The following is a 14589-nucleotide window of genomic DNA, read 5'->3' as shown; positions in this document are numbered from 1 at the left end:
AGGGGAGGCCTTCCACTGATATCAACTTGCCTTGGCATATCAGGTTGCAGTAGACCAGGTACATTTTCTCCTATTGACAAGACAGCACAGTCCTGGGAAAGGGATCTAAAGACAGGCAACAGCGTCAGAGACAGCCCATGTTGCAGTTGTTAGGGGTCCCACGTGAAGAACAAGGCGCACATCCATTTCATATGTATAGGGGATCTAGTTCCATCCCATGCATGCTGTCTGGTTGGTGGTTCAGTCTCTGTGAGCCTCTATGAGCCCAGGTTAGTTGATTCTGTGGGTTTTCTTTTAGTGTCCTTGACCATTCTGGCTCCTTCCATCCTTTTTTCCCCCTCTTCCACAAGATTCGAAGCTCAGCCTAATGTTTTGGTGTGGGTCCCTGCATCTGTTTCCACCAGCAGTTGGGTGAAGCCTCTCAGACGACAGTTATGCTAGGACCCTGTCTGCAAGTATATTTCCCTGTGGTTTCTTCTTCCTAGTGTTTTGCCTGAGTTTAGAATCAAGATCACCCTACATAGCCTAAGTATACTGTGAAGTTAAATCTAAGACATATACTTAAGGAAAAGAAGGGATCATGAATTCAAGGTTCACCGAGAAATAAATGATTTAAGAAAATATCTAATGTATCAATATGTCATTAAAAGTCATTTTATCAGTTTTCTCCAATTAAATGTCAATGGGTTTATCAACTATTGTCCAGGTCAGACCCCATGTACAGGAGTAGTTGGCCAACATAACAATGAACTCAATAGTATTTTTGTGTCTTTTTGTTTCATTTTAGTTTATTATTATTTTAATTATCATCATCATCATTGGTTTTCATTTGTTCTAATTTTCATATTTTGTCTGTTTTGTTATTTATTTTATTTTTAAGAGACAGAAATGAATTTGGGTGGGTAAGGAGGTAGAAGAATCTGGAAGGAGTTGGGAGAGGGGAAAGAGTAACATCAAAATATATTATATGAAAAAAATTCAACATAAAACATGAGCAATAACAACAAAACAATCTAGCTTATAAAAAAATAGTAATTGGTGACTTTACTGAGAATTGGTAATGGAGACCAAATGTGATTGTTAAGGAGCACAGATGACAGGCAGCCTATAATTAAGAAGAGAAGATAATCATGTTAGCATAGATCTTCTCCTAGCTGTGTATCAAATAAAGAATAACATTAAATTAGAAGAAAGTAGAGACCAAAACAGGGCTAAAGGAATATACATAAGCACAAAGAATAGCTATACAAAGCAAACTACAGACAGGAGGGGTGTGAAGGGGTGGGGGTGGGCATGTTTGCACTGTGTGAATGAGTCTGTGCCTGAAGGGGAGAGGCAGGTTGTGGTAAAAAATATCATCCAAAAACAAACAAACAAATCAATCCACGATCAAATAAACATAATTACTTTTCAGGTTTCAGAGTGATCCTGAACTATGTTACCATTGTCCACCCAAGAAACCTCAAACATCAGCACATTAATGGCCCCCACTTTCCTATTAGTGGGCCTGCCTGGCCTGGAAGCTGCACCATCCTGGTGGTCAGTGCCTCTCATCACTATCTACCTTCTCTCTGCCCTGGGCAATGGTACAATCCTCTGGATCATTGCCCTGGAGCCCACACTGCATCGACCAATGTACTTCTTCCTCTTTTTGCTTAGTGTGTCTGATGTTGGCTTGGCCACCGTGCTAATGCCCACCCTGCTAGGCCTGGCCTTTGCTGATGCTCATACTGTCCCTGCCTCAGCCTGCCTTCTACAGATGTTCTTCATCCATGTCTTTTCTGTCATGGAGTCCTCTGTCTTGCTCGCCATGGCCTTCGATCGAGCAGTAGCCATCTGCCGCCCTCTCCACTACCCAGTGCTCCTCACCAATGGTGTCATTAGCAAGATTGCCGTAGCCATTGCTTTCCGATGCTTGAGTCTCCATCTGCCCCTGCCAATCCTGTTGGCTCGCATGCCTTATTGCCGTCCACAGGTCCTGACACATTCTTACTGCCTGCACCCAGATATGGCTCGCCTAGCTTGCCCAGAAGCATGGGGTGCAGTCTACAGCCTGGTTGTGGTACTGTCAGCGATGGCACTAGACCCTCTGCTGATTTTCTTCTCCTATGGGCTGATTGGGAGAGCATTGCAAGGTGTGGGGTCTGCTGAGGACCGCTGGAAGGCTGGTCAAACGTGTGCTGCTCACCTCTCTGCTGTGCTTCTCTTCTACATACCCATGATTCTCTTGGCACTCATTGACAGATTCAAGCTGCCACTCTCTCCGCCTGCTCACACTCTCCTCTCCTACATCCATTTCCTGCTCCCTCCACTGATGAACCCAGTTCTCTACAGTGTCAAGATGAAGGAGATTAGAGAAAAAATTCTCAAGAGGTTACTACCCACAAAGGTGGGCTGTGCTTAGTGAAGAAAGATTCTCCTACATGGTTGTGGTAAAGAACTCCCAACACAAAGGCTTCCATGACTGAAAACTCACTTCACTGCAGCTGACAAGTCACTTTGGTCCATATATGTCTATACACAACTTAGTTACTTTTTTCTACAACTGTATATGAACATGTTGAAGAAAAAAAAAAAGTCCCAGAGAATTAAAGTGAGCCATCTACTGTGGCACTATCTATAAGTGACATTAGGCAAAGCTGGATTTTGTATCATACCACAGTCATCCTAGTGAGGCCATATTTGTTAATTCTATCACTGAATACCATGTAAGTGAGAAAAGTGGAGGAATTAAAGCTACATGGAAGAAGAGAGGTAAGATAAGCCTCCTCCCCAGCTGAATGGAGGAGAGTTTTCACCTGAGTTGCTACTCATACGTAGTATTCATAGTGATAATCAAAGGAACAAGCACTTGTTTTCATTCTCTTCACACCAAGAAATTGGCCATATCAGCCTAGGGTAAAAAACAATTATGTATTTTTCATTACTCATTTTTCAATTTTTTAATCAGAATTTTAATATATGCAAATTTGTGGTTAAAATCCCCTGCACTTGAGAAAAATAACAGATAAAGATAGATTTACATCATTCAAAGTTACATTATTAGAAGTTGGGCTTCTAATTAATGTTAGCAACTATAATGTCCTGAGCAGAGAGTGATAGTATATAACTCTAATACAAATACTTAAAAGACTGAGGTAGCAGGATTGTAAACTCTAGGCCAGCATCAAAACTATATGAAATGAGTGTGTATGTGTGTTTGCTATGCAATTTACACACTGTTTGTAGGATGTCTTCATTCTCAGTTCTTTACCTCCTAATAAGACTATTGCATATCCTCACCCACACCAACTATTTCCACTGTGGCTTTGAGATTGGACACCTGATTTCCTCTGTCCTATGTATTTGCTGAATAGAGTATTAGTAAATGTGATGAGAGAAGGAATCTTCAACAAGATTTGACTTACTGTGCTATGGGAAGTGCTCCTCTAGTAGTCCTTCATCTCTCTACCTGGCCTCTAGAATGTGGCACAGTCCGGACCTGAGAAAATCTGCACCCTGGGGCAAGTGACTGCCACTTGCAGACCTGAGGCAAGCCATGAAGTCAAATCAGTCTAGATCAAGAGGACAATTGTCTATCTAGAGACTATATGTGCCATAACTGTGCAAATGAACTTTATGGATGGTGCTCAACAAAAAATGAACTAATACAATTTAATTTCTGTTCCATTCTATAAGTATAGAATGTCTTCTCAATTTTTCCTTATGTTATCATGACTATTAATATGAGGAGTTTTCCTTGTTTATAATATAACAATTTTTAAATATTCTACATATATTGGGGGGAAGGTACAGAATCAGTTTTTTATTTTATTTCCTTAGAGAACATACTTGGTAACAAACATACAAGAATGACGACTTCAGACATTCATGGAATACTTGCAGAAACTCTAAACTGAACTTTGTTTTCTTTATTTTAATTAAAAAAGAAATTTTGCATATAATATATTATGATCATTTCATTCCCTTTAAATATGCTTTTTCTGATGGCTGAAATTCCTCCAAGATAATTAGTGCAGACATCATTGATTCAAGTGACTATATATCATTTGAAGTCATGAATGGATTATAGTTTAGTCAACTGCTTCCTATTAATGAGCATTAAGCTTTAAAGATGTCTTCAGGGAGCTCCATAGAGACAGGCCAGGGCAAGCAAGAGCCCACCTGCCAATGGGTGACTCTGTGCCTTGTGGAGGAAAAGCAACTAAACATGGGCAAAGAATCCTAGAAAGGCAAGAGGTAAAAAAAAACTCCTCATACGCATTCTTTGTGCAAGCCTGCTCTGAGGAGCATAAGAAAAAGCATCCAGACACTTCTGTCAACTTCTCAGAGTTCTCCAAGAAGTGGTCAGAGAGGTCAGACCATGTCTGCTAGAAAAAGGGAAATTTGAAGACATGGCAAAGGCTGATGAGGTTATGAAAGAGAAATGAAAACCTACATCCCCCACAAAGAGGAGACCAAAAAGAAGTTCAAGGACCGCAATGCACCCAAGAGGCCTCCTTCAGCCTTCTTGTTCTGTTTTGAGTACTGCCCACAAATCAAAGGTGAGCTTTCTGGTTTATCCATTGGTGATGTTGCAAAGAAACTAGGAGAGATGTGGGAAAGCACCACTGAGGATGACAAGCAGCCCTGTGACAAGAAGGCTGCCAAGCTATAGGAGAATTACAAAAAGGATATTGCTGTCTACAGAGCTAAAAGAAAAGCTGATACAGAAAAGAATAAGGGGGTGATCAAGGCTGAAAAGAGCAAGAAAAAGAAGGAAGGAGAGGAGGAGGAGGAGGATGAAGAGGATGAGGAAAAGGAGGAAGAAGAGGAAAAAGAAGATGAAGAAGATGATGATGATGAATATGTTGGTTCTAGCACAGTTTTTTTTCTTGTTTATAAAACATTTAATAACCCCGGTACACAACTCACTCCTTCTAAAGAAAAAAATTGAACCGTAAGGCTGTGTAAGATTTTTAAAAACTGTAAATGTCTTTTTTTGGATATTGACACACTATTGAATGTGTCTTTAGATAGCTCTGTCCTGGTGGTATTTTCAATAGCCTCATCTGGTACAGTCTAAGGGCTATAAAATTGGCATGGAAATTTAAAGCAGGTTCTTGTTGGTGCACAGCACAAATTAGCTATATATAGGGACAGTAGTGTTGTTTTGTATGGGTGGGGGGTTATTTTTTCACCTTCAGTTGTCTCTGATGCAGCTTATGTGAAGATAATTGTTCTGTTGACTGAATATCACTTTGTAATTGCAAAAGAAAATTACAGCTCTTTTGTTGACATTCTGAATGCTTCTAATTAAATACATATTTTTAATTAAAAAAAAAGATGTCTTGCCTTCTTTCCATTTCTCTCTTTCTCAATGTTCCCTAAACCTTAGTGTGGAAGAGGAAGTACAATCGTCTTATTTAAGACTGACCCTCAGCTACCACTTATTCTTAGCATATTCACCACTTTGGGTCTGTGAATTCATTGTCATTTACTACAAAGAGAAAATTCGTGGGCCTTTGAGATGTCTCAGAAGGTAAGAGCACTGGCTGGTCTTCTGAAGGTCCTGAGTTCAAATCCCAGCAACCACATGGTGGCCCACAACCATATTTAATGAGATCCAATGCCCTCTTCTGGTGTGTCTGAAGTCAGCGACAGTATACGTATGTATAATAAAAAAACCAATCTTTAAAAAAAGAGAGAGAAAATTCTTTCACTAAGTCTGGAAGTAGCTTTTTTCTATGGGTATACACAAAGATTTGGAATGCAATTTGATCCTGTGTCAATTTATTTAAACAACAGTGGTGTATTTTCTCCCCTTGGACCTGTTCCCCCTATAGTATGGATTGTTGACAAGCTTTATAATAACAGATATATCTCCCTTTTGTTGTGTGAGCCTTAAGAACAACCAGAATGCGTTTGGTTACTCCCAAGATAATTGTGCCACTATTGCACCAACAGACATAGCTTGCCTGGTTTTGAAGTTTGTAGGGCTCACAACTGAGTAAAACTATTTGTCATTACTCCCTTAGACACATCCGTAGCACCTTTTGGAACATTAATACCCCTCAGGCAGGAAGTTTCCAGTTCTATACCCACTGGTTTTCTTTATATCCTGCAGCGCAGGTATATCACATCTTCAAAAATAAGGTCTTAAACCCTAGTTTTAATGGGCAAAACAAACAAACAAACAAAAACAAACAAACAAACCTGACAAGATCTTGTGTTGTTTGGGGACCTATGGGATCTTCCTGACCAATAACTCCTACAGAATTATTCCCTATATGGCACTGAAGATTTTCTGTAGTAACCATCGCTTCTGAGAGCATCAGTATCTACCCATGCAACAAACCTCCCTTCAATTTATCTTTTGTATTTTTTATCGGATTACAGAATAGTATGTTTCCATATGGCTTTTTCATAACCCTTCTTATTGGTTAACTTTCCTAAACTCACTGCTCATCTCCTCAGTCTCTCATACCCCGCCCTGCTGTAACATTTCCCTTACACTCTACTTTCATTCAGCCTATCTTCTAGCAGCTCCTTCCCAAAAAGTACATCAACATCACCTTCATTTTCCAGACTCCATGGGTATTTCAAGTTAAACAAACAAAAGAGTCAGTGCTAGCATTCACATACAAAAAAAAAACAACATGTGCCTTTTGTCCTTTGGAGTCTGGGTTGGGTTGACTCACTCATAACTTTTTTCAGTTTCATCTATATTCACAAAAATTACATCATTTTGGTTTTCTGAAGGAAAGGCCATCCAGTGACATTTGGAAGAATCCCTCTTTTTTATTTTTTCCTTTTTTTATTAGATATTTTCTTTATTTTCATTTCAACTTTTACCCCCTTCCCCCATTTCCCCTCCAACCCCCTCCATCCCATCTGCCCTTCCCCAGCTCACTAACACACCCACTCCCACTTCCCTGCCTGTCCTGGGATTTACCTACACTGGGGCATCAAGCCTTCACAAGACCAAGGGCCTCTCCTCTCACTGGTGTCCCACAAAGTCATCCTCTGCTACATATGTGACTGAAGCCATGAGTCCCTCGTTGTGTACTCTTTGGTTGGTGGTTTAGTTCCTGGGAACTCTGGAATACTAGTTGTTTCATATTGTTGTTCCTCCTATGGGGCCGCAAACTCCTTCAGTTCCTTGAGTACTTTCTCTAGCTCCTTCACTGGGGACTCTGTTCAGTCCAATGGATGGCTGTGAACATCCACTTCTGTATTTGTTGGGCACTGGCAGAGCCTCTCAGGAGACAGCTATATCAGGCTCCTGTCAGCAAGCACTTCTTAGCATCCACACTAATGTCTGGTTTTGGTAACTGTGTATGGGATGGCTCCCTTGGTGGGAAAGTCACTGGATGGCCTTTCCTTCAGTGTCTGCTCCAAACTTTGCCTCCGTATCTCCTCCCATGGTATTTTGATCCCCCTTCTAAGAAGAACCGAAGTATCCACACTGTGGTCTTCATGGAAGAATCCCTCTATCCCACAAAATTCTTTATATTTCTGCAGTATTAGTTTTTTTCTACTGATGTGTAGAGAGGAGAGAGTCTTTACAGAGTCAAGGTAATGACTACTCTGGCTAACTTCAGCAGAACAAGGGGACGTTGGCCCTGGGTTTCATTACCTACCAAATACACTTTGCTAATCTGATTCAAAATTTTTCTCATCACACAAACTTCATGATTTGATATTTGTTTTGTGTTGGTTCGTTGTTAACATCAATTTTACAGTATTTGGATTCATCATGGAAGAAGAAGAAGAAGAAGAAGAAGAAGAAGAAGAAGAAGAAGAAGAAGAAGAAGAAGAAGAAGAAGAAGAAGAAGAAGAAGAAGAAGAAGAAGAGAGAGTTGCCGTGATCAGATTGCCTATGGTCATGTCTGTGATTGGTGATTGATGTAAGACGACCCAGCTTACTATAGACAGTCTGAACTGTGTACGAAAGATAGTTAAGCTCAAGCTACTGAGTGTGCCAGAAAGCATCACTCTTCCATGGCTTCTGCTTCAGATTCTTGCCTTGTGTTCTTGCTCTTATCTCCCTCAGAGATAGATTGTGACCTAGAAGAATAAGCTGAATAAACATTTCCTCCAAGTTGCTGTGGTCGAGATGTTATATCACAGTGAAAGCAATCAAATAGCGAGGCGTCCTGATTTTAATATCCCTTTGTGCTACCTTTTTACCAACATTCCCTCATTTACTTTCAAATTTCAGTGCAAATTGATACACATCCACCAAGCACATATTATAGAAAAGTTATATCACTGATAAGAGATTTAAAAGTGGACAATCTACAGCTCCTTTTTGTGTGGGAATTCATTCAATATTTGGTGTAAGATTCATCGACATGTGTAACTTAGAGTTGTAAATTATCCTCCAACTCCTGAGATTCAGTTCTCTATCCCCAAACTTTTACCATGATACTAACAAATGCCAAGCATTTGTTAACTTATCATAATTTATCACTCTAAAGTTGATTTCACCATAAATCAGGATGGACAAATGACAGTTTATATAGTTTCCTCTTTCACATAACCCTAAACATAATGGTCAATCAGTAATTGGTATGTTAAATTACCCAGGATGTCAGTAATAGGAGAACTGACTCACAAGCTTACAGCAGTGCTGATTCTGCAATGTCACGGTGTCAGCAATGCTCAGGGTGACACCTGTATTGAAACAGTGAATAGCAAAGAACAGACTCAGACAAACTCAGACATGTGGTAAAGGGTTTAATGCAACATATGGAATATCAAAATAAGAGACAAATACAGAGATGTTAAACAGTTCTGGTATCTTTTGGGCTTCTCCCAGACACAATGGAAAACCACATCTCCTAGATTTTCTTTAGAAGATTGTGCAAATTCTTATTCTTCAATTTTGTGCCTAAGGATAGATGTGTTCAACTATCCAAATAACAATTAACGAATTCATAGAGGTTCTGTAAAATATGAAGCTTCTTCCTTCTTCAAAACAGAAAAGCAATCATACTGATTGATTGGAATAAACTATAGGACTATGAGGTCAATGGAACAATCTCCTTTGAGGATGAAACGCTGTTGTCTCTCTAAAGTAGCCGATTGTACAGAAAACACAACTTCTAATAACATTGTTCCAATTACTTAGAACGCAGACCCAGTTTTTCTAAAACTTTTACTCTTATCTGCCTAGTTTTAACACAATACACAATGGGATTCATCAAAGGTGGTACCAGCAAGAAAGCATCTGCTATCAGAATCATAGCTAATGGAGATTTATGCTTTGCAAAGCGATGCATGGTAGCTAAGGTAATGATAGGGACATAGAAAATAAGCACAGCACAGATATGGGATACACAAGTATTAAGAGCTTTGAGCCGCTCCCCATGGGATGCAATACCCAACACCGTCTTCAAGATGAACACATAAGACACAGCAATGAACACACTGTCTGACATCATGCAGAGTGCAACGAACAGCCCATAGTAAAAGTTAACCCTGTTGTCAGAGCACGCCAGCTTCATGACATCTTGATGGAGACAATAGGAGTGTGACAAGAGGCGTTTATTGCAGTATCTGAGTCTCTTTAAAGTAAATGGAAGGGGAAGCACCAGGAGAATGCTTTTAACAGAAAAGGCTAGCCCAATTTGTACAACCCTGGAGCTTGTGAGGATGGCACTGTATCTTAGGGGGTGCCGGATGGCTACAAAGCGATCAAAGGACATAATGAGGAGCACTGAAGATTCCATGTCTGTGAATCCATGGATGAAGAATTCCTGGGCAATGCAGGCATCAGTGGAAATCCCCATGGCATTGAACAAGAATATTCTTAGCATAGTGGGGATGGAGGAGAAAGACAGACCTAGATCAGAGAAGGCCAACATGGAGAGAAAATAGTACATGGGCTCATGCAGAGAAGGCTCTGTTCTGATGACACAGAGGATGGTGCAGTTTCCCAGGATAGCTGTCATATACATGAGGCAGACAGGGATGGAAACCCAAATGTGCATATGCTCAAAGCCTGGGATCCCAGTCAGTAGGAATGAAGAGATTTCAACCTCGGAGGTATTGAGAATCATCACAAATATGTGCCTTGGTCAGCTGCTGCAGGACCTACAGTGCCATCAACAATCAAAAATATTATCTCTTAGTTATAATTATTACAAAACACAAATTAAATTTAATATAGTCAAATTATGGGATTCAAATATATAACTTTGAAACAGTTTCTTCATAGTATTTATTTAAGACCTTTATATTATTTTTATATAGAAATTTACTTTTATTTTCATATATATTTATAAGTAACTGTAAAGCTAGGAAGTACAGATGTATTTTTGATACCTCCATTAATACAACAAAAAAGTCCACATCTTTCTATATGCATATGTATTTGTGTGTGTGTGTGTGTGTGTGTGTGTGTGTGTGTGTCCAGGTTCCCATGTATCTTTGCATGCATATGGAGACCAGAAGTCAACATGAGATGCATCCCATTATCTCTTTCACCTTACTTTTTCAGATAAAATTTCTCACTGTATCTGGAGCTCTCCACCTCAGCTAAACCATCTGACAAGAGAACCTCGGGAATCTTTTCTTTTCTCCTCCTCAGTCCTGAGATTGTAGACACACACCTCCATGCCCAGCTTTTTATAAATGCAGACTGGAGAAATGAATTTAGATCCTTACATTTCCACAGAAAGCACATTAGTGACAGAGCCATCTTCCCAGCACTTCAAACTACATGTTTTAAGATACAGAATAAGTAAATTAAATATAAAATTTTGAAGCACGGAAGAGTTCCCTGAAGCATTCATGTGTTCACACAGACCGTAATTGTGTGTGAACAGAGAGTCAAAGTAGACCCAGACAACTGAAGAAATCTGTTGCTATTGACAATATTTTTTAATGAATTCATCATGCATTGTCATTATAGCACAGGTTATGTGACTTCTAAGGGATCTACCACAGAGATTTGAAAATGAACTCAGCTCTTTGACTGTTGAACTAATTAGGGGCCTTTGATATTTATAAAGAAAGGGGATCAAGAAGTAAAGAATTGGGACAGAGTTCATAAGGTCATATTTACCTGAAAATTATAACTCAATTAAATTCCAACCTTTTGTAGAAATATTTGATGACCTTTATGATAGAAAAGTTTACATTAAAACAGTATGTACTCACAGGTATGATATTTTAAATTAACACAGTGAGGATGAAAAATGATCTAAAGGGAATTTTACATCTAAGAGTGAGATTCTATTTCTTTCTTTCAAATGAATAGAATAAAAAACCACATGGACCAAATATGCAAATCTTTACAGTTATCCATTTGAATCATGAACATAAAGATGCTATGTACTACACGTTCACCCTCTTAAGGTTCTTACAGAGCATCTTCCAGATCCATAGACTCATAACCTCAGAGAAAACTCAAGACCCATCTGCCAGAGCTTTACAGTTGTCACCATGATAGGACAGCCCTTCAAGATGCAATAGAGGAAGGATACTTCTGACACTAGCTATCACTATCAGGGAGCTGTAGAAGAAATGGCATGCATTAGTGTATGTGCCTTCATAGAGACTCTGAGCATCTTACATGAGGCAAGAGAAATAGAAGCTTGAATCCACAGGAGTTAGCTGGCAAAGGTTAGAAATAGAACCCTGTGAAGAAATGATGGATAAAGGAGGCATCTTTTATCACTAATGACTTTTTTGAAGACTTTTTCCCTGAGATAACTTGAGTTAAAAAGTTTTGTAGAATGTATGGACATTCCATATGCAGAACAGAAGTAAAAACCTTGCTTGGGATAATCTACTATCTATTCAGTGTTGACTGTCCATTTCATCTCATTGTCTCAAATTGTGACAATATGATTGATTCTGTTGACAGATTCAATGTACTACAGCTGCCACTTGTGTGGACTGACATCACTCACAACTTTCCCAGGCAATTGTTAGTGACTATACTCAGAATGTTGACAACTCTGTTCCTTTTCTACCTAATTTTGGAGTCTTTCCCTGGTGCTATTAAATTCTGCATCTCTACATTGCTGGTTAATCCCATCTGTCAACTTGAATGGATTAAACTGGATTAAGATCTGCCTGGAGAATTCAGCACACTTCTGAATGTATCTGTGAATTTATCTCCAAAGATAATTAATGACAACTCTCACATAATTGATGGACTAATCCCTGGATATATTCATAATATGATGGTGTTATAGGGAAGTAGCAAAAGGTACACAGTGGACTCTAGATGGAGGAAACATGTCACGGAAGATATAGTCCTAGAACTATTGTTCTGTCATCTTCCTGTGTTTCCATATTTTCTCAGCTTCTTGACCATCAATAGATCTTCCATCACTCATTCCCACTGCCATGATAATTTGCCTCACAACAAGCCCAGAAACAGAGCCAAATGATGATGCATCACCCATTGTGCCATAAACCAAAATAACTTTTTCCTCCACTTATATTAGTTTTGTTAGATATTTGAGTATAGGGATATGAAAAATAACAAAACTGCTCATTGTATTAGTGTTGAGTTTAGGTTCTTGTCTACAGTATTTTGAACTGACTTTGCTTGGAAATCTAGGAACAGTATCTCTGGCATCCCTTGTGCTTGGGAGAGATTTTGGGGAAGATTACAGGGAGAAAAGAGAAGGGAGAATTGTGATTACAGTCTATCTCAAAAAGAAAAAGAAGAATTTTGCAATTTTATACCAAAGGAGGTGTCTGTCAGTCCTTGAAATTGTAGGAGTCATACAAAGGAAAAACTGTGCTACACATGCCTTTCTTACTCACAACACAATGCTCTTTGCCAAGGATTTATGTCTAAGGTCATACTTGCCAAACTCCCAAGTTGACTTATATAACTGAAGAGATGAATTGCCATTAACAAACGTTGTTTTTGTTTTGTTTTCCAAACTACATGCATCATTCATATACAAAGGTGTACTCTACCTCACATGAGGGCCATAATATTTCCAGGTATAAACACTTCATCAAACTTGCAGAAACATAGCTCTTCCTTAGACTGATCCTGGGACTATATAATCTCTGAAGTATTTTTACCCTTATCCATCTAGAATACATGAAATTGATTTATATAAATGAGCTTCCACAAGAAAGCACAATACTACACTGGGGATACTTGATGTAACAATGTTATGACTCAAAGATATCTACAGGTTTCATTGGCCTTATTCTAAATCAAGAGTGGGAAGTTTTCATATTCTGTAGTTTTTTTTTCTCTCTTTTTTTTAATTTTTAATATTTTATTACATATTTTCCTCAATTACATTTCCAATGCTATCCCAAAAGTCCCCCATAGCGCCCCCCACTTCCCTACCCATATTCTGTAGTTTTTATACCTTGGGTTTTAGCACTCTGTGGGGATTCACAACTTAGTTACATTCATGTACTCTTCCTAGCATCACATAATCCAGTGAGAACAATGACCTAGCTTGCTTTCTTACATCCTAGCAGTAAGGGGATAATGGGAGGCAATGCACACAGTAGGCTATCATCGTATTATAAAATCCACTTCAGAGGAAGAACTCAAGAAGCACATACAAACTACTTACGGATGGTTTACCATGCAGTCTTGTCTGCTTCACATTGTTAATCTACTTATTTCATGAATGGGATCAAAAGAGACAAGAGATAAACAACAATCAAAATTATGAGATCTATGCCAACAAGGTTTATCTTGATTAAGGATTTTTGAAAATAGAGAACTTCCATAATTCCTCAAATATTAACAAGAGAGAAATAAGTATGCTTCTCATATTTAAAATGATCTAGCAAGAAGCAATGTGAATTTTCTCCCAAGGTTTCATTTGGTAATACCTGGAGTCCCTTTGACTGTCATCACAGGAGGGATTGTTAGAGGAATCTAGAAAGTAGAACCCCAGAATTTTACTATACACCTAAAGATCTTCACAGTCTTCCCTCAACATTAAGAATTCCTACCCAATTGTTTATAGAGCCAAACTTGAGAAATCATAGTCTATAGGAAACTAAAAGATGGAAAGTTATAGCTCTGGTTATTCATGAAAAACTCCCAAACAATAAAAATAACACATGAGTTATGGGGAACATTTTTAAATATTCCATTTTATGCTACAGATTTTGGCCAATGAATTAAAAATCACATTAATAAATACATCTATGCCCCTGACACAGTAAAACATAAATAAATAAACACCAATCAATCATTAAATATTTTTTTCTGGTACCATGAAGGCTAGATCACAAAAGAGAAAATTTCAGGGGACCCAACATAAGTGTGAGTCTCATGTCCTACATATGTTGTACCTCCAGCACTAGTGCTCACCCTCAGTCCTTGCAACCAGGGTAGCCAAGGCCTGCAAGGTCTATTTTGTTTCGGAAGTCACTTGTACTACCCTAACCAATTACTCAAAGGTTGTAACTGGTACTAGGGTTTTGATATTCTTTGGTTGTTGTGGGGATGGTTGTCAGCCCAAGTTCACCAACTTGCTGGATTTTCCTTTTAAAAAAGAAAAGGGAAAGGAAAGGAAAGGAAAGGAAAGGAAAGGAAAGGAAAGGAAAGGAAAGGAAAGGAAAGGAAAGGAAAGGAAAGGAAAGGAAAGGAAAGGA

General features: G+C 38.8%; 2 protein-coding genes and 1 pseudogene across 2 annotated transcripts; 2 read left to right on the top strand and 1 right to left on the bottom strand.

The window, feature by feature from the left end:
• The first annotated feature begins 1435 nt into the window (after nt 1-1435).
• On the top strand, nt 1436-2408 carry LOC110299420 (olfactory receptor 51S1). Its single transcript, XM_021169106.1, has one exon. The coding sequence runs from the start codon at nt 1436-1438 to the stop codon at nt 2402-2404; it is 969 nt and encodes a 322-aa protein (XP_021024765.1). The 3' UTR covers nt 2405-2408.
• Nucleotides 2409-4170: 1762 nt separating this feature from the next.
• On the top strand, nt 4171-4936 carry LOC110298001 (annotated as a pseudogene).
• Nucleotides 4937-9034: 4098 nt separating this feature from the next.
• On the bottom strand, nt 9035-10067 carry LOC110298745 (olfactory receptor 51A7-like). Its single transcript, XM_021168165.1, has one exon. It carries the CDS (start codon nt 10044-10046, stop codon nt 9108-9110), a length of 939 nt encoding a protein of 312 aa, XP_021023824.1. The 5' UTR covers nt 10047-10067; the 3' UTR covers nt 9035-9107.
• Nucleotides 10068-14589: the final 4522 nt, after the last annotated feature.

This window comes from Mus caroli, chromosome 7 (assembly GCF_900094665.2).
Source record: "Mus caroli chromosome 7, CAROLI_EIJ_v1.1, whole genome shotgun sequence".
NCBI lineage: Eukaryota > Metazoa > Chordata > Mammalia > Rodentia > Muridae > Mus > Mus caroli.
The sequence above is the reverse complement of the archived record's forward strand: the minus strand, read 5'-3'. Positions and strand labels throughout refer to the sequence as shown.

What these genes read in the sequence shown, in the direction of transcription:
- LOC110299420 (XM_021169106.1), top strand. Translation starts at nt 1,436, where the DNA reads ATGTTACCATTGTCCACCCAAGAAACCTCAAACATCAGCACATTAATG.
- LOC110298745 (XM_021168165.1), bottom strand. Translation starts at nt 10,046, where the DNA reads ATGATTCTCAATACCTCCGAGGTTGAAATCTCTTCATTCCTACTGACT.